General features: G+C 40.3%; 3 protein-coding genes across 9 annotated transcripts in view; all 3 read left to right on the plus strand.

Annotated features, from left to right (window-relative positions):
• Nucleotides 1-4,648, plus strand: part of pip5k1cb (phosphatidylinositol-4-phosphate 5-kinase, type I, gamma b) — a 51,048-nt gene extending 46,400 nt beyond the window's left edge. For 3 of the 7 annotated variants that reach the window (XM_053651791.1, XM_053651796.1, XM_053651797.1), the window contains 2 exons: nt 98-172; nt 583-999. In XM_053651791.1, coding sequence (XP_053507766.1) covers nt 98-172; nt 583-693 — 186 coding nt within the window. In that variant the 3' untranslated portion in view covers nt 694-999. Of the gene's footprint in view, nt 1-97; nt 173-582; nt 1,000-1,634 lie in introns of those variants that run through there. The other 4 variants (XM_053651792.1, XM_053651795.1, XM_053651794.1 and 1 more) reach the window with 4 other exon arrangements.
• A 4,125-nt stretch (nt 4,649-8,773) lies between these two features.
• Nucleotides 8,774-16,857, plus strand: rab11bb (RAB11B, member RAS oncogene family, b). The gene is made up of 5 exons (XM_053651759.1): nt 8,774-9,073; nt 10,342-10,537; nt 13,429-13,622; nt 15,042-15,122; nt 16,495-16,857. The coding sequence occupies exons 1-5, from the start codon at nt 9,034-9,036 to the stop codon at nt 16,638-16,640; spliced, it is 657 nt and encodes a 218-aa protein (XP_053507734.1). The 5' UTR covers nt 8,774-9,033; the 3' UTR covers nt 16,641-16,857.
• A 3,417-nt stretch (nt 16,858-20,274) lies between these two features.
• Nucleotides 20,275-23,928, plus strand: LOC128624540 (mitochondrial import inner membrane translocase subunit TIM44-like). Its single transcript, XM_053652289.1, has 3 exons — nt 20,275-20,886; nt 22,288-22,441; nt 22,867-23,928. The coding sequence occupies exons 1-3, from the start codon at nt 20,882-20,884 to the stop codon at nt 22,930-22,932; spliced, it is 225 nt and encodes a 74-aa protein (XP_053508264.1). The 5' UTR covers nt 20,275-20,881; the 3' UTR covers nt 22,933-23,928.
• The last annotated feature ends 2,322 nt before the right edge of the window (nt 23,929-26,250 follow it).

Below are 26,250 nucleotides of genomic sequence, written 5' to 3' on the forward strand. Positions count from 1 at the left end.
ATCTGTGTTTTTGTTGTGAACCTCCAACACTCCCACTGTGTGTGTGTGTGTGTGTGTGTGTGTGTGCGTGTGTGTGTGTGTGTGTGTGTGAGACCAGTATGCCGAGGGGAGATACTGGGTGTATTCCCCTGCTTCTCATCGACGCAAGCTCAGCTCGAGCTACGACGACTTTGTAAGTGAACTAAAAGCCAGTGAGATTAGCCGTAGCTCTAGCAGCTGATCCGTAGCCACCTTCATCCCCACACCCATCACTCTAGATGTCTGTTTACAGTACATAATAACCCTTCTGCTTCATCTGATCAGGTTTCTCTTTTGTTCTCTCTCTCTCTCTCTCACACACACACACACACACCAGGAATCCTGACCCAAGCAAACAAAGGCCTCCTAGTTTAGATTATAGTGATGCAAAGGTTACTGAATGAATGCTGATGTAAATCACCTCATGCTTTTGCTTTCTCTGTCTGTCGCACTCTTGTCTCTTTATCTGTCTTTCTCTCATGTTGTCCGTGCTGCGTGGCCATCTGTCTGTGTGTGCATACCTCTGTGACGCCCCCTGCTGTTGTGTTGGTGGTGTAACCGCAGCCTCCAGAAGACAGGAGCTGGGTTTATTCGCCAATCCACCATCGCTCCGAGTCTCAGCCCGTTTCTGATGGAGAGAGTGAGGCAGTAAGTGTGGGGTTCCAACTGAAATGACCCAAAAGCCTACACAAACTCAGTGTGGATCTCCATGGAAAGAGACTTCCTTTTTTGTACTCGTTCTTTCTTTCAGTTATTCACTCTTTTGTCCATTCATTCATGTAATCATATTAATACACTTCCTTGTCAGGGGAAAATATTAGTTATTCTGTGAGGGATGTTTTATAGCTGCGATTACATGAGTAATAGGAACTCAATTTTTTATGGATGTTCCATAACATTAAGTACAATGTGTCATTCTTTCATTAACATCCATCTGCATTGGGAAATTGTTGTGTAGTATAAGAAGAATAAAGCACTTTGCTGCTACACGACAATGATCAACTCTTTAGTTGCAACAATAACTCATCTCACACCACGCCGTCGTTGATTATAAACTATAACAGCTCGTACGCTTGTGTTGTATTCCTCACATATGAACCCTATGATGAGAGATAAGCTAACAGCACTGGTTGCGCTCACACATTGCTCTCTCAGTGTTCAGCTCTGTTTCATTAGCACTAGCAGCGGGCAGCAGCCGGACCGGTATCAGGGTGACAATGAGCAAGGTCACTCCAGACACTACAGAGTGACACGGGCTAGTCGGGGTTTAGTGTGCGTTGTTCAAAGAACACACACACGTCATATTCTACCGGTTTGTGTAGACTGTATGTGTGTGTGTGTGTGTGTGTGTGTGTGCTTATTTTGGGCCTCATGCATAAAGTAGTACAGACACCAGTAAGTGCTTTAAGCCACTGATCATGTTCATTAACAGTCTCTCTCTTGTTCTCTCTGTTGCTCTCTCTCTCTCTCTCTCTCTCTCTCTCTCTCTCTCTCTTGCTCTCTCGCTCTCTCGCACTCTCTCGCACTCTCTCTCCCTCTCTCTTGCTCTCTCTCTCTCTCTCTCTCTCGCTCTCTCTCGCTCTCTCTCTCTGTGTTTCGCTTTCTCTTCTTTTCAGTAAACCGTATGCAGTGTGATAGGTGTTGGTTGAACTCGGAGCTGCTCTGTCTTTTCTCCGGTCACCCCCACGAGCCCTGCAGAAGGGACCCTGCTTTGCCGAGCATCATGGGAAAAAATTGTATGGCACTTTTCAGAACTAAAAGAAAAGGAGAATATCATCAGCCAGTTGATGCTCTGTCTTTTCCCAAGTCTCCTACAGGTCCAGCAATCGTGAGAACAGTCTCGTACGAGGGATTTCCTGTTTCCTCCGACACGCATACTCTATATGACTCTTTGCGTGCTCTCTGAGAATCATTCGCCAGTCACGTTCGCATTATCCAAATCTGATCATTTCCTCAGTCAATGTAAGCACTCTTCCATCACGTCTCAGTGGTTTTACGTGCTGGACTTTTTGTTTGTTTGTTTGTTTTGTATTATTGTGGGTTTATTTTTAACATTCCATCAATCCTCCAACACTGTCATACCACATTATTTAATTATATCAGTAAGTCTGTAATTTACTGGTGAAAACTGAACTTGCTTCTCCGTGACGCTGTGCTGTAGGAGTTCCCCGGTTTGGGGACGGACGCTGCTCTTTCACGTCTTCTACGACATATCAGTGGCCGTGGCTCAGACGCCGTAACCGAGACAGCCACGGCTGTGAGGACCTTTCAGGGTTCGAGATTTCATTTAGAGCATATCAAAAGAGTGCTGGTGCGAAGTACTGTGTCCCAAACAAACATCAGTATTCCCATCATCCACCACTACTGTAGACGTTCACGTCACTAATGTAGAAGTGACTCTGAAAAAGTGTCACGTTTTTACGTTTGTTTGGTGTCTTTTTTGTTCTTTTATATGAATTTAGGAGCTGTTGATGTCATTTTACGTCCTAGCTGTTTTTAATTATCATTTTACAATAGATTTGGGTGAGATGTGGTCATGTATGTTGGAGTCCTACTGTTTTTTTTGTTGTTGTTTTTTTTTTTATGGAAACAACCCTACATATATACTCAGCAAAAAAAGAAACGTCCTCTCACATTCAACTGCTTTTATTTCCCGTAAATTTCTTAATATGTGCAAATATTTGGTTTAATATGAAAACATTCAACGACTGAGACAAAAAATGAACAAGTTTCACAGACATGTGATGAACAGAAATGGAGTAATGAGTCCCAGAACAAAGGGGGGGACGATATTAAAAGTAACAGTCAGTATCTGGTGTGTCCTCCAGCTGCTTTAAGTACTACAGTGCGTCTCATCCTCATGGACTGCACCAGATTTGTCAGCTCTTTTCTGTGAGATGTTACCCCACTCTTCCACCAAGGCGTTTGCAAGTTCTCGATCACGTCTGGGGGGGACACACGGTTACATGTAATTTTCCACTGTAAGGACGATCAGCTGTCCTTCCTGTCTCCCTGTAGCACCGTCTTAGACATCTTACATTACAGACATTGCAGTTTATTGCTCTGGACACATCTGCAGTCCTCATGCCTCCCTGCAGCAGGTCTATGGCATGTTCACGCAGGTGAGCAGGAACCCTAGGCATCTTTCTTCTGGTGTTTTTCAGAGTCAGTAGAAAGGTCTCTTTAGTGTCCTAACTTATTGTAACTGTGACCTTAATTACTTCCCGCCTGTAAACTGTTCGTGTCTTAATGACTGTTCCACAGGTGCTGTTTAATAGTTCAATAACTCTTTATGGTTCATTGAACAAGCATGAAAAACATCATTTAAACCCTTTCCGATAAACATCTGTGAAGCTCATTTGGGTTTTACTAAAAGAATCTGTAAAATCCAGTCTCCTGAAAAAGGGACGTTTCTTTTTTTGCTGAGTTTAGTTTACTAAATCATTCCTAACTTCTGAAATTCTATTTAAAGAGATAATCTCAGATATTCATGATCTTGCTGCCATGCAACTGTGTGAGCGTGAGTGTGTATGTGTGTGTGTGTGTGTGTGTGTGAGCGTGAGTGTGTGTGAGTGTGTGTATGTGTTTGTGAGTGTGAGTCGGTGTGTTTGTGAGTGTGTGTGTGAGTGAGTGTGTGAGTGTATATATGTTTGAGTGTGTATGTGAGTCAGTGTGTGAGTGTGTGTGTGAGGGAGTCTTAATACTCAATACTGTGGTCAAAAAAATATTAAAATGTACTCCATTCTGCAGCTGTATAACTCTATATATAATCTCTATATAAAACTGTTAATATTTTGTTCTTACTTTCTTCACACCGTGTCCCATTTTGAAAGCTTTATTTCATGCATAAAATATTTTCACCATTATTTGATAGATAAAAAAAAACAACAATCCACATCAGCTTTATATGTTTTTATTTTTTTTTTTCTAAATGATGAAATATAAACCGATTCTCGATCTCAATGTTGAAGTTGGTGTAGCAGTTTAATCCATCGCATCACAATGCAGTACGTGTGATTGCCTTATTTGGATCAATTATTTTGATAGCTAACAAGAATGGATCGATTACCCCGACGTGTTCGTAATCAAACAGCGTGCTATTTTTCCAAATATAACGACACAGCTTGTGTTGTAGCTATAATGTACATATCATACAATCAGTATAGTGTATGTTTTAATTGATAGGGCTTTTATTTTTGATTGCATGTAGAAAAGGAAAAAAAAAAAAAAAGAAAAAAAAACTAGGACGGGATATGTTAATAACCTGATGAAAACTTCTTGTCCTGTATTCCAAACCGAGTTTGTCCGAAGGCTTTAACTGTTGACGTGTCTAATGTAAAGCTCTGCTGTTTGTACGTAGTGTTGAAGAAAAAAAATCCTTAGTAGTGTGTATGAGTGTGCGAGTGTGTGGATGTGTATTTTATTTGTTGAGGAAGATGTGCTTTGTTAGCGTTTATTTCCAACCATCTTTTCCTCAAAGGCGTTGCATGTATTCAGCACTAAGAAGCTCTGTTGAGATATGTACCTGTGTCCATCTCTAAAGGCATTTACCTGATGCCCTGTGTGTTTGTACAGATCAGTGGATGATTAATGGTGTAAAAAAAATAATAAAATTATACTTAAAAAACGATTTGTTTATTTGTTAATTTAACTTGCAGCAAGTAGCGTTGTCATCTTACGCCTCCTTGATTCAACTGTCTTTATGAATTTATTATTTATTTATTTATTTTCTTACATCTTCTCTCTTGAGTCTGTATGGGTTTCCTCAGGGTTCTCCAGTTTCTTCTCACCTCTAATAAACATGGCGGTAGGTGGATTGGCTATGCTGAATTGCCCAAGTGTGAATGAGTGTGTGAATGTGTGTGTACTTGGTTCCCTTTGATAAACTGGCATCTCATCCAGGGTGTATTCCAGCCCAGTGTTTCTTGGGATAGGATCCACCCCCGACCCTGACCAGGATCAAGCGGCTAATGAACTGTAAGTGGTTAACCCACTTTTAGCATGGCCTGACTGATTTTAAAGTAGTCCTAATTCACTTTGATTTTAATCCTAAATATGTATTACTCATCAAATGTTTGGACACCTGGTCACAGAAGTGTTTTCTTGTTAATTTTTCTGCTATTAGTAACATTATGAAATAACACGTGTGTGGAGAGTTTGCATGTGCTGCAGGGGTTTCCTCCAGTCCAAAGACATGCATGGTAGGCTGAGGCATGTCCAAAGTGTCTGTAGTGTATGAATGGGTGTGTGAATGTGTATGCGATTGTGCACCCTCTCCAGGGTGTACCCTGCCTTGTGCCCCATGCTCCCTGGGATAGTTTCCAGACTTCCCGTGACCCTGTGGTAAGCGGTATAGAAAATGGATGGATGTATTCTACTTATACTAAAAACCAATCTGAAGAGCATTATGTATTAAAAAAAATATGTATTAATACGCAGATGGTGGACAACATGAATACCTGGACAGATATGTGGTGTAGCTACTGCGTCCCACAATGCACCACGGTTACTTAATTTTCAGAGTAAATACTGGAAAATGTTTACTTACTTAAAAATGTAGCTAAGTTACTGTCTATGTGAACAAGCTAATGCTAACCAATAACAATGGCTAAACAGCTCAGCTTATGGGTATGTTTTTCTTTGTTGTTGTGTAGTTATTACCTTATTGTTATTGGTAACAATTTCCTAGAAAGTGCTGTATTTCCTGTGATGGCTAAAGTTACTTGATTCCAAAATTAGCTAGAAAATTAGTTAGTTTTAAGATTTATTTGTTGGAACGTCAGAGGTAATCCTGTCAAGAGATCTAAGGTTTTTACATATTTGAAACGTCTTCCACTCGAACTTTAATTTGAAAGTAGGAGGGGTCGCTATTTTAATTGACAAAAGGTTACAGTTTTCGTCCACTAACGTTATCGCTGATGCGAACGGTAGATATATTATAGTTGCTGGTTACTAGTTACTCTAATGCAAAGACAGGTATTGTATACGTTCCTAACTTAGATGAATTTTTTATTTATTTATTATTTTATTTATTTATTTATTCATTTATTCATTATTATTTTTATAAATGGCATCCCTTTATTGTATACTTTGTGGAGTTACAGACACTTCCCACTTAAATTTTTGTGCCTGTTCTTGGGTTTTATAATATTTATGTAACCAGTGACAGTTATTGAGTAGCCATGATGAGGCGGGGGGGCGGGGGGGGGGGGTTGTTTTGTTTTTTTTGTTTGTTTGTTTGTTTTTCTTCTTCTCAATGAAATATTTGGGAAAGGGAAGGGAGGAGAGAAGAGAAAAGGTAAATGAATCACATGAAAATGAATCACATGTAAATGAATCACATGAATATGAATCACATGCATATGAATCACATGAAAATGAATCACATGTAAATGAATCACATGAAAATGAATAAATAAATTAAAACATAAGAAAATTAGTTAGTTATACTAGTTACTGTATTTACTTTGTCCTGCTGCTTTATTCCATCGTTTTTGGGATTTAACCACCAAAGGTTAGCTAATTTAATCTCACTAGTAACTACTATGAAAATACTCTGTGCAAAATTGATGTAGCTAATTCTGAGGTAATTACTTCCCCAAGCCTGCAGCCATAGGAATGAGTAGTATGGTCTACCAAAAGGAAATTTTACATTTATGCTATGCTATCCTGCATACTCATATTCCATACTACTATGAGGAATGGTATGTATTATAGTAGTACAATATGCTGTATGCAATGCACAGTATACATCTGCCATTTTGAATCAGTCCATGTTTACTGTACAATAGAGGCTTTAATAACGGAGTGTGCAGAGAAGTCTAATTAGCAATCCAATGTGTTCAAGAACAAAGAAATTGATTGATTGTTGTGGTATCCAAATGAAACTGTCCAATGAAGCCATAAATAAATAACCATTGGTAGAATATATTCGTTGGCGGAATATTTTCCAACATGAGCGAAATATTAGAGACTTCAGGGGGCTAGCGTGTCATCAGGCTCTGTTGGTCAAGATGGTCTGGTTTGATGGTTGTAGAGGAGTTTTGGACACTTACAGGGAGGCAAAATGGTCAACCAAATAGACCAACCTTACACCAAGTAGACTAGGCTGGGAGTCCACCTGAACCAACCTAAACCAGCTATGATCATCAGCACATCATTTAAGGCTGCTGTATGCTTCTATAGCCTAATGAAGGATAATATTTATGCAAATACTTAACCTCAGATGAAAGGTGAGCTAGATAACAGATTCAGATTTAAGCTAACATAGTTAGGCTACTTAGGCAACTACTGATGCAGAATAGCCACAGGTTAGGCCTATTAAAGCCTGATAGTCGCTCATGGTGTACTCACGCTGAGGTGATGGCCCGGCAGTGAGCAAAAGTATAGGAACAGATAAGATTTGAAGTAAATTAAAATAAATAACACTTAATATTTGGCATATTCCTTGATGTCAATGCGACTTACTGACATTACTGACACTGTGATGCTTTTCCAGGCTTTTACATTTACATTTATGGCATTGGGCAGTGGCCCTTATCCAGAGTGACTTACAGAAGTCTCTATCAATAAATCCTGATATTGGTTCACAAGGTCACAGACTAAGAATACCATCAGTCTAAAAACTCTGTTGGGGAGGTAACATAGTAAGAAAACCACACATTATTTTATTTTATTTTATTGTTATTGTTTGTCTCGGGGGTTTCTCCCTTCAGTCTCCTCTTCAGGAGGTGAAATCCTGCTCAATTGGGTTAAGGTCTGGTGATTGACTTGGCTAGTCTAAAATCTTCCACTTTTTCCCCCTGATGAAGTCCTTTATCGAGTTGGGAGGTGTGTTTTGGATCATTATCTTGCTGCATGAATAAGTTCCTCCCAATTAATTTAAATGCATTTCTCTGTACATTGGCAGACAAACTGTTCCTGCAAACTTCTGAATTCATTCTGCTGCTACCATCATGAGATACATCATCGATAAAGGTTAGTGAGTCTGTTCCAGAAGCAGCCATACAAGCCCAAGCCATGAGACTACCTCCACCATGTTTCACAGATGAGCTTGTATGTTTTGGATCATGAGTACATCCAATGTTTCTATCATCAACTATTGTTGTTTTCCTTGGCCGACCCATTCGGTGTCTGTTGCTCAGTACGTTGGCGGTTTCTTTCTTTTTCAGGACATTCCGAATTGTTGTATTGACTATGTATGTTTAGTGATCGATTTCCCCTCTTTTCTCAGCTTCAAAACGGCTTACTTTTCTCCCACAGACAGCTTTTTAACAGCAAATGCAGTCTTCACAGAAGAAAACGAAGGCTAATTCGATAGGCTAGGCTATTTCCAGCTATTTATTCTTGAAACAATCAATCCAAAAGGACACACCTGGGTAACAAGAAACATGCGGAAGTCACCTGTTCCAATATTTTTTGCTCGCGTACAAATTGGGCGTTCTGATACAAAATACTTTGTCATTTAACACATCTACATATAAATACCAGGAAACAAAATCTACAATTATCAACTCTCTTCTCATGTTCATCTTTTGATCTCAAACCCAAATGTCTTCAGTCTACAGCAAAAATAAATGAATTGGCCTTGCTGTTCCAGTAGTTTCGGAAGAGGACTGTATTATTTTATTTTATTTTATTTTATTTTTAAATGTTTATCCCTCATTTTAAATTCACGTGAATTATTTTATCAGCTCGATTTTTTTTTTTTTACTTCAGAGGCAGCAGGATGTAAACCGAGTGATATTGTTGAGTTTGGCGCCCCCGTGTGGTCAGTGTGGTCAGTGTTTGTGTGTTTATGAGTGAGCACCGGGACTCCTCCCCTTCTGCAGAGCAGAGAGCTCGCTCTTCCTGCGGTCAGCTCTATGTGACAGCCAGAACTGGCGCATTGTCTTTTTTCCCCCCCCATTTCATTTTATTTTTTCACCCCACTCTTCGCATTGGACACTCGATACCACGTCCATAGCTTTGCGTCTTTCTCCTCGGACGTAAGGGTCGCCGCTGGTCTTCTCTATCATGGGCAACAGGGACGATGAATACGATTTCTTGTTCAAAGGTAAATTCTGGGCAGCCGCATTCTCCCGCACTGCGAGGGGGGGTTTTACAGCTTAATAATCACTCTTTTGTTTCCTTGCCAATTCAATATTCATGTCTTCGGGTAAATGGTGCAACGCGAAAGTAACAGGATCTTCCTAGCCTTTGATCTGCGCGCATTACCCACAGAAAGCGGTTTTATTTTTATTATTGCCACATTATCAACGCCCGCAGCAGCATCGATATCAGATAGGCGTCGAGATAGATGTGCAAAACATCTGGTTTCACTTGGCTGGATGTTTTCACAGCAAGTGTGTGCGCAGGATGGAAAGGCCAGGCCCTTATGTAGCCTATATAACACTGAATACGCTCATAATAACACAGAAATAGCTTACATGATGAAGGTAGGTGTAATCGTAATGACTATATCTATAGTTATCCTGATGAGAGTTATGAATATCAGACATGTCTCTGGTTGGAGTAGATGGAGATCTGCCTGTTTGATGGGTTTAAACGCTTTCACTGGTGAGTATTTGCAGTTTTAATGGCATGATCACAGTAATAGATATAGTTAAGAAAGTCTGACCTGTTAATGGGTTGGTGTGTCCGGTATTAATTAGTGGATAGGTCGGAAAAGAAGCCTGAATATTTATTTTGTAGGTTTCGCAATCCTACAGCTTTAACCATGAGTGCATGAGAGATAAGGCCTAAAACCTCCACACACAAAGAAAGCCCCAGATTGTACAACTAGGTATGTATGTATGAATGTATGTATGTATGTAAAATTGCATATCCAGGAGGGATTTGTCATATTATGAGTTTGTGAAAAGGACAAAGCGACAAAGTGTTAGTTCCTGTAGTAAAATGGTCATTGCCTAGTCATCATATTTATCATATTTCTTTTACTTTCACACTATCTGTTGTTACCCAGATGAGGACGGGTTCCCTTCTGAGTCTGTTTCGTCTCAAGGTTTCTTCCTCATATCATCTCAGGGAGTTTTTTCCTCGTCACCGTCGCCACCGGCTCGCTCGATTGGGATAAATTCACACACTTAAAATCTCTATCCTGTGTTGATATATTTCTGTAAAGCTGCATTGAGACAATGTGTATCGCTAAAAGTGCTATACAAATTAAATTGAATTGAATTGAATTTATGTTTGAAAAGGTAAAAAAAAAAGATCTTCAAATGTATAAATGTACAAATGTGTATCAGTCTATCAGGGGAGTCTCATGCCTGAATCTTGAGGACGCTGGAATTTGCTGACTCTGTGCTTTTTGTCCGTTTGCAGTTGTTCTTATCGGAGACTCTGGCGTCGGGAAGAGCAACCTGCTGTCACGCTTCACCCGCAACGAGTTTAACCTGGAGAGTAAAAGCACGATCGGGGTGGAGTTCGCGACCCGCAGTATCCAGGTGGACGGCAAGACGATAAAGGCGCAGATTTGGGACACGGCCGGGCAGGAGCGCTACCGGGCCATCACCTCAGCGTGAGTACACCATGAGCGACTATCAGGCTTTAATAGGCCTAGCCTGTGGCTATTCTGCATCAGTAGTTGCCTAAGTAGCCTAATAATGTTAGCTTAAATCTGAATCTGTTATCTAGCTCACCTTTCATCTGAGGTTAAGTATTTGGTTAAATATTATCCTTCATTAGGCTATAGAAGCATACAGCAGCCTTAAATGATGTGCTGATGATCGTAGCTGGTTTAGGTTGGTTCAGGTGGACTCCCAGCCTAGTCTACTTGGTGTTAGGTTGGTCTATTTAATTGGCCAGTTTGGCTCCCTGTAAGTGTCCAAAACTCCTCTACAACCATCAAACCAGACCATCTAGAACCAGCCTTTAAGTGTCCAAAACTCCTCTACAACCATCAAACCTGACCATCTAGACCAACTGAGACTGGTGACACGCTCCCTTACTGGCACAGGCTGGGGTTTTTCCACTGGTGCTAAATTGTATACTTAAAGAAAGGCACAAATTCACTTTTCCATCACAAACTGATCCAGTGGTGCCTTGGAGGAGTCAAGCCCCCTAAAAGTGTCTAATATTTCTTTAATGTTTGAAAATGTATTTATTCTACCAATAGTAAGTCATTTCCAGCTTCACTGAACATTTTAATTTGGATACCCCAACAAACAATCAATTTCTTTGTTCTTGAACACATTGGATTGCTAATTAGACTGCTCTGCTCACTCCTCTATTAAAGCCTCTATTGGACAGTAAACATGGACTGATTCAAAATGGCAGACATATTGTACTACTATAATACATACTGTTCCTCATAGTGGTATGGAATATGAGTATGCAGGGTAGCATGTTCAAAATTATTCAACCAGTTCATGGCAACCGTCTTTAGTACTTAGTAGACACCCTTTTGCTGTTATGACCTGCTGCAAACGAGATGCTTAGCTTCTGGCAGTGTTCCTAAGGATTCTTAGCCCATTCCTCATTAGCAATGGACTCCAGTTCAGTAATATTCTTGGGTTTGCATGCTGCAACCACCTTCTTCAAATCCCACCAGAGATTTTCCATGGGGTTCGAGTCAGGTGACTGTGATGGCCCTGTAGAATCTTCCAGGACTTCTTCTGCAACCAAGTCTTGGTGGAATTTGAGGTATGTTTGGGATCATTGTCCTGTTGGAAGGTCCAATGACGCCCAAGCTTCACCTTCCTCACAGACGGCATGACGTTTTCTCCTAGGATTTCCTGATACTTCAATGAATCCATCTTGCCTTCCACATGCTGCAGGTTTCCAGTGCCAGAAGATGAAAAGCAGCCCCAGGGCATCACCGAGCCACCACCATGCTAGACTGTGGACAGAGTGTTCTTTCTTCATTCTTCTTCCTCCAGACATACCGCTGATCCATAATTCCGAAAAGTTCCGAAAAGTTTCATTTCATCGCTCCACAGAACAGAATCCCAAAACTTCTGTGGTTTATTTATATGATTTTAAGACTTTTCTTGTGCTTTTGGGTCAGTAATGGCGTACGTCTTGGAGTTCTGGCATGGAAACCTTCTGCGTTTAGTACACATCTTACTGTGCTCACTGAAACCTCAGTGTCTGTTGCCACCAAGTCTTTCTGCAGGTCTTTTGCAGTCACTCAAGGGTTTTTCACAACCTGCCTTCTCAGAAATCTGCTCGCAGCCGTCGATAGCTTCCTTTTTCTGCCCTGTCCAGGTATTTCATATGTTTTCTACCCCTAGTCACTTCAGGTATTTCATGTGTTCCAGCTCAAGCACACCTGGTGCAACTAATGAAGCCCTTGATTGGTTACATCAGGTGTGCTTAAGTCAACACCTGTTTTGCATATTTGTGCTGTTGTGAGGGATTCTATTCAGGGGGTTGAGTAATTTTGAAACTGGAGAAATCATTATAAGTTGCATTTTCAGTTGAATTTGGAGGAACCACTTGAAGCATTCGTTGTGTTGAACTATTTCATTTGTTTTTGTTAGAAATTTGATGGCAAAGAGCTGAAAGTCTGTACATCCTGACAACCTCTTTCCACATACTTGAAGCCCAATTAGCATGCCACCCAGGTGCCAGTTCATGTTGTCCACCACCTGCGTATTAATACACATTTTATACATATGAGTAGAATACATGAAATGCCATTTTCAACACAGCCATCAACCTGCCAGACCTAATGAGGTTTAGTAGGGTAAGTTTAATTCTTTAATTGGCGCCAGCAGCATGGGAGTTCAGTGTAGTTCTTATTATATGTCATTCACAACGTGATATCATGGAACGCTGATCAAATAAAATAAAAAGAAAAGTTCAGTCATCTGGTTCTTTTCTAATAACTTAACTAGCAACTGAGCAGTCTGACAGTAGGCTGTCAGTTTTCCTTGTTTTGCAACGAAAATGCTATACATTTTTTTCTGATTCGTTACTGGAAAAGACACATGATGTAGTAAAGTAAAAACATGAACACATTTGGCTTCAGTGATCAAATGTATGCGTTAACTGAAGGAATGCATTGTACAGTTTTGAAATGGAAGCTATTCACTACAAAGCGGTGTAAAACTGTATTACATCATCGTTATTATTATCCTCAGAGTCGGGGGCCGTTATTATAGAGCCTGTCAGCATGATTTATCACAGTACACAGTCAAAATGGAAGATTTCATGAAGATTGTATGAGAAATGATTTACATTTCTATTCAATTATATTACTGAAGCTCGGCTCTGCAATTTAAAGGATGTAGCTTGCACTGTGTTGTAGGTAATATACTGTACCATCTGACCCTTACTTACCTATGAGAGATTTTGAATAGTAACCACACAGGTCATGAGGCCGTTCATGCAAATCCTAACCGTACCACAAAAAAATACGAAGCCTGTGTAGGTGTAGCTGATCGATGTCTTTTATGTACAACGCAGCTACTATCGGGGTGCAGTCGGTGCTCTGCTGGTGTACGACATCGCCAAACATTTGACATACGAGAATGTGGAGCGCTGGTTGAAGGAGCTGAGGGACCACGCTGACAACAACATTGTCATCATGCTGGTGGGCAACAAGAGTGACCTGCGCCACCTGAGGGCAGTGCCAACCGATGAGGCCCGGGCTTTTGCAGGTACGCACAGCATGAGTGAGGCAAAGAGTGTGAATGAGGGAACATGCTTAAAGAAACTCTTCTTGATAATCTTAGAGGAAAATCTGAGTTACAGTGGATCTAAAAAGTCTACACGCCCCTATTAAAATGGACGGTTTTTGTGGTGTAAAAAAATGAAATCATGTCAGAATCTTTCCTAGCTTTATTGTAAAAAAATGTAACCTATTAATTAAAGTGAAAAAGAATAAGAATGATTTTAGTGGGAAAAAAACCGTTTTCGATCCACTGTAGCATTGAACTGTTATTGTGTCATAAATGTAAGAGCCTATCCATATGCAGATGCGAACAATGGGAAGTGTCGAGTGTTAGAGGAGTTTCTAATTAATGATGAGGGTGAAAGTGTAGGCATGTTTCTCTACCTTTTTCTCTTATTATTAAGAGTAATTTATTATTTGATATAGAGAAAAAAATAGGTTTTGGTGACTTTTAATCTCAGATTTTCCCTTGTATACTGCAGGAAAGAAAATCTCTTAACAATTATTGTCTTGTATACATAAATCCAGCCTTGATTTCACTTGTTTTGTAATATGCATGTGACAGAATAACAGTAACAACACTCCTATTTACACTGCTGCTTAATGGGCCCCAGATATTCTTCTGCAAGTGTAGCTTTTAGAAATATGTGCAGGCATGGACAAATCAGTAGCCCACGCTTCCAGGACAAGCAGATTTCCTTTCTGGGCTATTAATTTTTTATTCGTAGTTGCTTGGCAGACAGATAGGTTAAACAAGCAACCATAAACCCCACCCCCCCCAAAAAAAAACCAACATTGCTCCTTAATGGCTATAGCAAAAAAAATAAAAAAAGGTTACATTTCATATATAACTGTGTTTAAATGTATTGCCATTTAATGTATGCTGTAACTATAGCACATGCTTTCAGATCACACCTCCTGCTGCACTACACACATCCACCAGACCCATTTTCACTAAGCGGAATAATTAGCGTGCGCTGATGACAGACCATCTTTTCAGAATCAGTGCCGCTACATTAGTACTTCTACAGCGCATTAGCTAATGGATTTATCATTTCTCCACCTCTGATGTGTAACTCAGTGGACGAAACATATACCTGGCTATATAATAAACAGAGAATCCTCTTTCCATTCAGCGGCTGACTTATACTCAGAAACTCCTCACAATCCAAAAGAGTCGGACTAAAATTTAGGTTGGTGGATTTCAAAGCAATGGAGTAATGGTCATATTCTTTTATAGTTTTTTTGATGGAGAGAACAAATGGTGTCACTAAACTACACAGAGAGTTAGGCTGAAAAAGGCAGGCGTACTTCAATGCATGTCATTTAGAAATAGAAAGAAAAGAAAGTAGGTGGAGGTTATATGACTACAAGAGACGCTAACACACTCCTTCATTGTTTCCAGAGAAGAATAACTTGTCATTTATCGAGACCTCAGCTCTGGATTCAACCAACGTGGAGGAGGCGTTCAAGAACATTCTAACAGGTACATCATGTCAAACATAATACTATGCTGTGCCAGAATATTACTCACACTCAGAATGCGTGTGAGAATATAAGTTTAGAAGTCCAGCCCACTGCAGCAGTGATTCAGGTTTATGTGAGGTCATTAACCCGCAGTAGGAAAATCTCGTGAGAGCAGTGTGATGCAATATACATCCTGGTCTAATCGCTCAAGCATGCACAGGTCAATGTGCCATCCAAGCACATGAGCAAAGTCATGGCGGCTGGGCGTATAAGCGCTTCAAACCGTTACGGTTTTCAGGTTGTTATAAAAATGCTAACAGATCACAGGATAGTTTGTGTGTAAATGGTTTATGATGGCTTTTCATGCGCAAGTTAGTGCAGAATTTACAGCTGAGAAGTTGAGAGTGTAGTTATGCTCTGTGTAGTTATTTTATGACAGCTGCAATGGCACTCTTTAATCTGAAAGTCTTTATAAAAAAACAAAACAAAAGTGCACATATGGTAGCAGCTACTTAACTAGGATTATGAGGATTCATCTGGATCAGGACATATCTGGGTGTGTATTAAATATGACGCACCACGAGGAAACCTTGATATGGAAGTGGATTCTTTGGTATCCATAGAACCATACACTGATTCTGAGAACCCAAAGAACCCACATTCATAATAATTTGAGATCGGTCAGTGGTCTCATCAAGGACATGCTGGAAATTTCTGGGACTTACTGAAGTGTTGAGTTCATGATATTGCAGACATACCAGCTTAAACTCCCATTTATTATTCAGGTATTCATCTGAAAGCATGTTATTCAGTAACTACTATGAATTATACTGTAGAGTGAAACAAAAAGGAAAGACGTGTATTTACAACAGATTCTGAGATGTTAAGGGGTTCAAATGATGAGTCTTTATTGGTCACATATACAGTAGAGCACAGTGAAATTGTTTTCTTCACATACCCCTGGAGCAGAGAGGGTTAAGGGCCTTGCTCAAGGGCCCAACAGTGGCAGCTTGGCAGTGCTGGGGCTTGAACCTCCAACCTTCCCTTCCGATCATTAACCCAGAGCCTTAACCGCTAAGCCACCACTGCCCCCGTATACCTGTATACCTGTGCAAAGTGAACATTTGAAACTTGTTTTAATGATCAAGTTGTAGAAATATCCGGTGGCATTTTATTGTCTGAAAGTGTGGCCTCTGCTGTACCGAAATGTGGTCCTGTTACAGCAGTAGGTTCTGTGCTCATGTTCATGTTCTCGACTGTGGCTGAAACCAGTATTACCAGTTTACTACTTCTGCGAACCTTCATGACACAAGTAAGTTCCGGTAGATGACCGAGTGAACGCAATATTAAGTATGATTATATATACTGAGCTCCTCTGCTCTGTCTTGCAGAGATCTATCGCATCGTATCACAGAAGCAGATCGCTGATCGATCAGCTCACGATGAGTCTCCAGGGAACAACGTGGTGGACATCAGCGTGCCGCCCACCACGGACGGGCAAAAGGGTAGCAAACTGCAGTGCTGTCAAAACCTGTAACCATGACGACCAACCATCACCCAAACCCTCAGCCGAACCACCACTCCACTCCCCAGTACACTCGTTTCCCGTTTTCTCTCTACGTGTCGTGCCGCTAATATTCAATATGTGTAATATATATTTTTTCTTTTTGATAGCTTCTCAACTCACGTATGCACACATACCAGACACTCTCACACACACATTTCTGACATGAAATAAAATTTTACAGTACAAACTGTGGTGACGTGCATTTCCTTAATGTAGCGGAAATAATGGCTCGGCTTTAATGATCCAGCCTGCAGTGCTTTGAAGAAATATCCATAAAACAGAGTTCTCCAGCATCTGGTAGGCCTAATGGAAGATTAAAATCATTCTGCTAGAACTTATGGAGGTTGCTTCTTTCACTTCCATAATAAGAAAAAATATTTCTCATGACATAAAGGATCAGATCATAATTCTATCTACTATGTGACATATGTGTTGAGAGACAACATGCCTCAAGGCATCATTAATCTCTAAGGCTTACACTGTGTGACAGACTTAATTATAAAATGAAAGCAGACATCTGGTTGCCATAAGCGTTTCTGGTTATTTGTGATGAAGTAAATATGAATGGCTTGTGCTATAAATGAAAATTCTTTATCTTTGTGTCATGCCAGGCGTGAAACAAAACTTTGTACTCAACTGTAGCAATAGATAACATAAGACTCGCAACAGATAACATAAAAATGATGAGAATTAACCTTCAATTATTACCAGACTAGAAGATTTTCAGTCATCTAAGAGATACAATAATGCTGTGCTGAGACTTTACTTCAGATAATATTCAGGGAAAACTGTGTGTCTGTCTGTGTGTCTGTCTGTGTGTCCCACTGCAACGTGTGAGTGAATCTTCTGAGTGTGCAAATCCAGTTACAGCTTTGGCTGAGGTGTTGGATCTACTCAAGTTTCCTTTTTACGACAAGACCTCCTCCAGAACATGATTATTTTCTTCAGGAATCCCACATGCAGGTTGATCTGATCTCAGCAACGTGAGCAAAATAAGGAAGTCACAACATTCTCGAGTAGATTTGTGTTACCTCGCAGCAGACATAGCCGGCTCGTGGGATCACGGTGTAGTGTGTTTGCTGTACAGAAAAGGGCAGACAGTACATATGTCTCATTTACAAATGATTCTGTCTTTTTAAACACACCACTTAAGATGAACAAATCTATACTGGGATATATTTAGTCCATTTTTTCACTTACAAGTTTGACTCTGGCAAGTTTACTTGTCAGTTTTTTTTTTTTGTTTAAATAACCTTGAATTAAAGTTAAAGAAGGTTCTGCAATGTTGTACCCTCTTGAACATGGACAAACAATATACAAAATAGCAATGGTGGGTTATTTCTTTCATTGCACAAATGAAATGTGTGTCCTTTAAGCAAATCCGTATGCTTACCAAAAACTTCTGCACATCACTTTGGTCTAACAGGAAATGCGACTGAATGAATCAATGAACAAATTTGAATGAATCGTTTTCTGAGTCGCTCAAGAGACTCAAATAACAGACGGTTCTCTAAGGGCAGAGCTTCACCTGTTAAAATAAATAAATAAATAAAACGCAGCCATTGCAATACCCTTTAGGATGCTATAATAATGTATACTGTGATGCTGATCTCTTTTTTGTGTAAACATAAATAAAAAAAAATCCACTCTGATACACAGCATAACTAGCAGCAAGCAACTTTATCGATCAGTTGTGGATAGGCGTCTTGAAAAAGGAAGGTAAATATGTTTTGCTCGGTTGGTGAATCTCTGGGTTCAAATGATGCGAAGAAGGGAGTCAGAGTATGAAAAAGAAGTGGAGGAAAAAATTCTATAAATCATTTAGAGGCATGAGAATGAATGCATCAGATCCCAGCCCTGGAGCACAGATAGTGTTTTTTGTTTTTTTTTAATAAGATGACTCAATACACATCTTGATAAATTCACTGAAATGTATGACAACAAAAATGCTTCATCCTGGTCAGGGTCACTGTGGATTCGGAGCCTATTCCCGGAACACTGGGTGTGAGCAGGGATTAAACCCTCAATGGGGCATGTTTTGGAAGGTGGGAGGAGATCGGAGAAACAGGAGAAAACCCACGCAGACACAGGAAGAACATGTGAAACTGCACATACAGTAACCAGACCTCAGGATTGAACCAGAGACCCTGGAACTGTGAGGCACCTGGAACTGTGCCCTGCAATGGACTGGTCAAGAGTGTATTCCTGTCCCATACCCATTGTTCCTGGGATAGGCTCCAGATCCACAGTGACCCTGACCAGGATTAAGCAGTTACTTAGTTATCTGTTCCATAATTTCCTGTAACCTGAATCTCTATTCTACAATCACAAGAATCTTTCCAGTAAAGACTCGATTGTTCCCTTACTTTCAGTATTAAGTTTTCTTTCAATTTCTTTGGCCTCCTCCTTGGCTTTATCCAAACAATGCTGCAATCCTTCTAATTCAGCCTCTCTTTTTTTGACCTTGGCTTTCTCTATAGTCTTCTTCAGACTCTCCTCTCTCTCCAATGACACTTTCAGCTCCCCCTACAGTTTGTCTATGGTGAGCTCTAGGCGGTTGTTCAAGCCTTTAAGCAAATTATTCATATTCCTTATCTTCTTCTCGCACTCTTCCTTGCCCTCAACCTCCCGTTGTTTCTCTCTCTCTCTCTGCCTCCTGAACTCATGCCTCGCATGCCATCAGCGCTTTCCGGAGTGCGCGATTCTGCTCCTCTGTGGTGCTCAGCTGCTGCCGAAGGATGTCCAAGAGATCCATCCAAGTCACATCCAAGTCATTCTGTACGAATACAATATATTAAGCGTTTATAGATTTTATGCTAATGGCTGGTAAGGGACTGCAGTACAGCTATAGCTTCTGAAAGCAGTTTTATTTAAAATGGCGGATATTTTAAAATGAATTCAAGTTTCCAATGTCTCCTAACGACCGAGCGAAGGATTCTGTCGCACCACTCGGGAACCCCCCTCGATAAACAGACATTTTTAACTTTACATGTGTCACTGCGCCTGTTGTACACTGGGGCTGAATCGTGGGAACTTGCCTGGTTCAAACCCAATCTAAAATTATACCCCAAATGTTCACAGTCATGTTGGCACAAGAGTTCCTATTGGGTTTTGATTGGGTTAGGCCTAATCTGAGAAGTGTGTGTACAGAGGGTACAGCCAGCTGAGCTGTCCTATTGACCTGATATCCAGTCTCTGCTTCCCGAGATGAGAGAGAGAGAGAGAGAGAGAGACTGCTAAAGTTCATCATGAGGAGGATAAAACCTGTCTAGAAAAGGTCATGCTCAGTCCAACACAGTGGATTTGGTTACCAGAAAAAACAGGTGTAATATGACATCTGAGAGTTCCATGTTAAACCCCGACTAGCCTGTGTCACTCTGTAGTGTCTGGAGTGACCTTGCTCATTGTCACCCTGATACCGGTCCGGCTGCTGCCCGCTGCTAGCGCTAATGAAACAGAGCTGAACACTGAGAGAGCAATGTGTGAGCGCAACCAGTGCTGTTAGCTTATCTCTCATCATAGGGTTCATATGTGAGGAAAACAACACAAGCGTACGAGCTGTTATAGTTTATAATCAACGACGGCGTGGTGTGAGATGAGTTATCGTTGCAACTAAAGAGTTGATCATTGTCGTGTAGCAGCAAAGTGCTTTATTCTTCTTATACTACACAACAATTTCCCAATGCAGATGGATGTTAATGAAAGAATGACACATTGTACTTAATGTTATGGAACATCCATAAAAAATTGAGTTCCTATTACTCATGTAATAGCAGTTATAAAACATCCCTCACAGAATAACTAATATTTCTGTTTTTCCCCCCATAAGGAAGTGCATTCAAATAATTACATGAACAAATGAATTAATGGGTCAAAGAGTGAATAACTGAAAGAAAGAACGAGTACAAAAAAGGAAGTCTCTTTCCATGGAGATCCACACTGAGTTTGTGTAGGCTTTTGGATCATTTCAGTTGGAACCCCACACTTACTGCCTCACTCTCTCCATCAGAAACGGGCTGAGACTCGGAGCGATGGTGGATTGGCGAATAAACCCAGCTCCTGTCTTCTGGAGGCTGCGGTTACACCACCAACACAACAGCAGGGGGAGTGACAGAGGTATGCACACACAGACAGATGGCCACGCAGCACGGACAACATGAGAGAAAGACAGATAAAGAGACAAGAGTGCGACAGACAGAGAAAGCAAAAGCATGAGGTGATTTACATCAGCATTCATTCAGTAACCTTTGCATCACTATAATCTAAATTAGGAGGCCTTTGTTTGCTTGGGTCAGGATTCCTGGTGTGTGTGTGTGTGTGTGTGTGAGAGAGAGAGAGAGAGAACAAAAGAGAAACCTGATCAGATGAAGCAGAAGGGTTATTATGTACTGTAAACAGACATCTAGAGTGATGGGTGTGGGGATGAAGGTGGCTACGGATCAGCTGCTAGAGCTACGGCTAATCTCACTGGCTTTTAGTTCACTTACAAAGTCGTCGTAGCTCGAGCTGAGCTTGCGTCGATGAGAAGCAGGGGAATACACCCAGTATCTCCCCTCGGCATACTGGTCATACACAAACAGGAGGTTTACAACATAAACAGAGATCAGGGAAAATCAGTGGAAAGCAGGAGGGTGTGGGTTGTTTCACAGGAAAAAGTGACAGACATTTACTGACGATACAGATCTAAAATGTCACTTAAAGCTTTTCATTAATACAAACGTGACTGGAATTACAAACGCCACTACTGTCTGAACTGCTCTAACAGAAAATTCATCGAGTATTGAGTGCTGCGGTATAAAGATATCTATTCTCTCTAAGCTACACCTCAGAGAGAGAGAGAGAGCGAGAGCGAGAGAGTAAACAGTACATGAAAGTAGTCTCACGGGCTTTATCTTTTATCTGAAGAGCTCTGGAAGCACTCGCTGTGTTCCTCTGTTAAAGCACATAAAAACAGAAAACAGGCGCCAACATGGCTATCACGAAAATCCTAGCAGGCAGAAAGAAAAAAAACGAAACCGATGTGGACGAAAGTATTTTGTTTTTGTTTTCCAGATGTGTGGCAGGCAACCGTATGAAAACAGAGAGGCAAAAGTCTGGTTTGAGCGCTAGTTAATAATAAGCAGATCACGAGCTTCAGTTAATGTTCGAATCAGACATCAGAATGGGGGAAAATAGGATTTCAGTGCATGTGGCATGGTTGCTTGTGCCAGTTCTGTGGGTGGAAACACCTTGTTGATACGAGAGGTTAGAGGAGAATAGCTAGACTGGTTCGAGCTGATAGGAAGGCTATGGCAACTCAAAAAACCACTCATTACATCTGCGGTGAGCAGAAAAGCATCTCAGAAAACATACGACGCTGAACCTTGATGCAGACGGGTTACAATAGCAGAGAACCACATCAGCCTCCACTCCCTTCAGCCAAGAACAGGAATCTGAGGCTACAGTGGGCACAGACTCACCAAAACTGCACACTTGAAGATCACCAGATTGTTTTTTTATCTTCAACTGTCCAGTTTCAGTTAGCCGAAAGAAATAATGCGAAATAACAGGTTAGAAGTGTTATTTATGTTTTGTTTTGTTTGATAGGAATTTTGTGATTCCTTCTGTCCCTCTGCAGCATCACTATGCCTCTGATTTCCCTGGCGAGTTTGTGGACTCTGAAGCAGGAGCTGAGCAAAAACAAAGAGAGGTATGAGAACATTCAGAAGTTCAGCGAGGAGGCCAGGTGGTTGGAGCAGTCAGAGGCACTGCAGCAGGCCAGGAGGAAATATGTGAGTCGACTCCCCTGACCTCACAGCTTCCTGCTTCCTGTAGACTGCAGGAAGTGGGGACTAATTGCTGAGCAAGCCTCCCTGTTGCTGCCTGAAAAAATAGAGTCAGATAGAGTCCCTGAGTGAGAACTATAAACAGGTTATGTAATAGAGATATGTGTAGTTATACAATGTAAACTGTAGCAAAGAGGATCTTAGGACAGTGCTTCATTAACATATAAACACTAATATCATTTGAAGTTTGCAGCCGACATCAAACTGCTCCTGTTGTTTTTAACCAAAGTTTTGGGGTGTAAATGATTATAATTTCACTATTTCTTAACTTATTTAGCTCAGTGGTATGTTATTTTAGTTCCACTATTTTTTTTAGTGTGTGAGTTTTTTTTGTTTTTTTGTAAAGTTATTATTTTTTAAATTATTTTTAGAAAAGTAATGAATCACAAACAGTGAGGACTTCCGAGGTGTCAAAGGATCCTTATCAGAAACAGTAAAAGAAGTGTGGTACAGTGAACTTCCTTTTTGAGCATGCATATGTGATATTTTTATGCTGCATGACTGAATGCAAAACAGTGTGCTTTCTATTAAGAAATGCTACTAAAGGAGAAGTGCTGACCCGAATTTCCTGTGATATCTTTCCACTTCCTGATATCATTAAAGCTGTAGTTCAGAAGAAAGACTTTAAAATGTGTAATAGCTGTTATCATAATTTTATAGTATATGATTGTGAGTGAATTTGTGTCATTGGATTAGATTTATACCATGGTACTGTTGAATTCTTGACTTGGATTGGTCAGAAGGTGTTGTTAATTCTCTATAACAGCAGCTCTGACAGTAGTTCCTGGTTCAAGGCAAATCACAGGTTTATAGTAATACACTCATTCTTACACATTATTGTTTCTATGGTAACTTATACATAGCCTATTATGGGTATAAAGAATGGCGACGTTTTCTGTGAGGAGACATTCATTTAGCATTTATTGAAGGAGTCTTGGTGTCAGCATTTTGCAAGAGAGGTGAAGATTTTTTTTTTTCATGGGAAAGTCATAATAATCGCAGTCATAATAATCTTTTTTCTCCCTCTCTCCTTTCGCCGAGCCCCACATGAATTTATGGAGATACTAGAGATCCAGATCCTTTCTGCCTCTGGATGGAGCTCAAATCTTCTCTAATTCCAGACTGCTGGGACTACGGCTGCTCCTAAGGCCATACAGACTTCATATAAATCCATAATGAACTTTTTCACACTATCTGTTGTTACCCAGATGAGGATGGGTTCCCTTCTGAGTCGGGTTCCTCTCAAGGTTTCTTCCTCTTAAAACATCTTAGGGAGTTTTTCCTTGCCACCGTCGCCACTCAGTGGCTTGCTCAGTTGGGATAAATTCGCACCTTTAATATCTGTATACCATGTTGATATTTCTGTAAAGCTGCTTTGAGACAATGTCTATTGTAAAAAGCGCTATACAAATAAAATTGAATTGAATTGAATTGAATTGAAAGTCTTCCGGATGGAGGGCTTTGCTTGGTAACATGACAAGCATAATTTTTTTTGTCTTATTAATTTCAAGAAGATAAAAAAAGAGAAGCTGTTGAAGGAGCTAGTGTTTATAGCTGCTGTAATGTAAGTGATAACTGGAACCGATTTGTTTCATGGACATTCCACAATAATATATGTAGCTCTAAACAGAGAAATGTACAACATCATTCTTTAATTAGTAAAAATCAATTCCACTTCCTGCTGGGCCATATCAGCTCACAATGTGTCCAAAAGCAGTGAGATACTGGGCAAGACCAGCACTTCAAGGATCACCTCAGAGGTCAGAGATCCAGTCCAGCTAACTCTGAATACAGAGTGCTGATTGGTCTCTTATAGATTCATAGTAACTGTATGAATGCACCAAATATTATGCACTTTTTCCATGTATAATGTACCAATCATAACAGTTATGTGTCATGTGTGTATATGTGTAGGGCATGGAGAAAGTGAAGAAGGAGATGGACAAGTTGGCACAGGGAGGCCCATACCACACTCCCTCCTGGTTGAGAAAGACGACCCAGTTCTCCTTTAAGGAAGCTGACTAACATGCCAGAGTGTTTGAAGCCAATTAGTGCATTCCCTTCCCAGACTTGTCCCTGCTTTTGGCTGGAAAATGAGTCTTCTCCCACTCAAAAACGATGGTGATGCAAACCTTTGCACTTAGCTGTAACTGTTACAGTCAGTATACACTGTATCTTGTGTATCTTATCTGTGTGGGTTTCAAAGACTTTTCAAAGGAGCTTTACAGTTTCACTTTCCTTTCTATTTAATCTCATAGCTGCTCTGTGTGAAAGTACACTATAACGCCAAAAGTTTGTGGACACCTGACCATCACACTCATATGTGCGTGTTGAACATCCCATTTTTTCCATTTTCACTTCTGGAAGTAACCAGATTTTAAAATGCTAAAACTTTCTATTGTTTAAGATGCATGCCAAAGAGAAGCACATTTCAGTTCAGGGACGTCTGTAATTTTCAGAACTCTCTCTCTATATATATTAGAAAATGTGGCCACACTCCTGATAAACACTAGAGGGTGCTGAGCTTATGTGTGTAGAAATATCTACACCATTACACACTATTTTCCTCACTCGCTATCTCTCTGTTATAGTCGCTTTGAGATGAAGATGAAATATGGTGAGAGTGATAATCTGGTCATTGGATCCTCCTGAGTTCTAACCAATAAAGTCATACACTTCTTTGATAAACTGACTCTGTTCTGTCGTCGCTAACTGTAAATGACTATAACGCTGAATATACCAAACTCGAATATAAATTTGTAGTTATGGCTGTGGTTATGTTTATCAGGAAGTCTGTTCTCTAAGACGGAGATGTCTGAGGTGCAGACAGAGATTATGAGAGCTGATCCTACATTTGACAAAGACTCCGTCCCCGTTCCTTGTGAACGTGATGTTATTCCCGATATCTTAGAGGCCTGTTGGTTTTGTTATTCTCATATATACTCATGGTTCTTTGTCTTTCAACTTAGCTGGAATTTTATATTTAAATTTTTGCCAATTTTTATTTGCCAAACTAACAGAGAATGGAAACCTCGAAAGGAACACTGAAGGGAAGGTAGCGGATAGGGAAAGAATTGATCAGATACCTCTGATATTAGATGCTAGAAGTGTAGTTGTTGGATGTTTGCCACATTAACTTACAGTGTAGTTCTCTGTGTTATTATTATTAATGAAAATTCCTTTTGCACCCTGGACAAATCAAACCAAAGATACCACATGCTTGTTTATTAGTAATCAAAGTGACTGGACCTATGATTTAATCTTGAAGATGTTTTGCCACTTATCCAAGCCGTGTGGAACTGATCAGTGGTTTTCAATTTTATAAAACTAGTCCTCGATGTAGACATTTCATTAATACCAATTTCCCCATCTCTATGTGGGTTTCTTTCAGCTGACGATGGGAAACATAATGGAGCAAGGACCCATCCTCATCAGGCTCAGGTTGTCATGGTGATTTGAAGCCACAAAAGGGAAGTTGTGGAGGGAGTGAATTTAAAGTATTTAACATAAGCAAAGCTTCTTTAGTCCTTTAATTAGAGATTGGATCTGACATTAGTCCTGTGTCTCGGCCCAAGCAATTAATTATTGTGTTCATGCCCAAATTTTTCCTCAGAAAATGTCATAATAACTATTATTCTATACAATAAAATAATCTACGTAGATAATCGATTGTTTAATAAGTTTTTAATGCCCAAGAAACTACTAAAATAGTTAAAGATAGCTTAACCTGCAGGTTCTGGTGCTAAAAAGTTTCA

The sequence above is a fragment of the Ictalurus furcatus genome, chromosome 20 (assembly GCF_023375685.1).
Source record: "Ictalurus furcatus strain D&B chromosome 20, Billie_1.0, whole genome shotgun sequence".
NCBI lineage: Eukaryota > Metazoa > Chordata > Actinopteri > Siluriformes > Ictaluridae > Ictalurus > Ictalurus furcatus.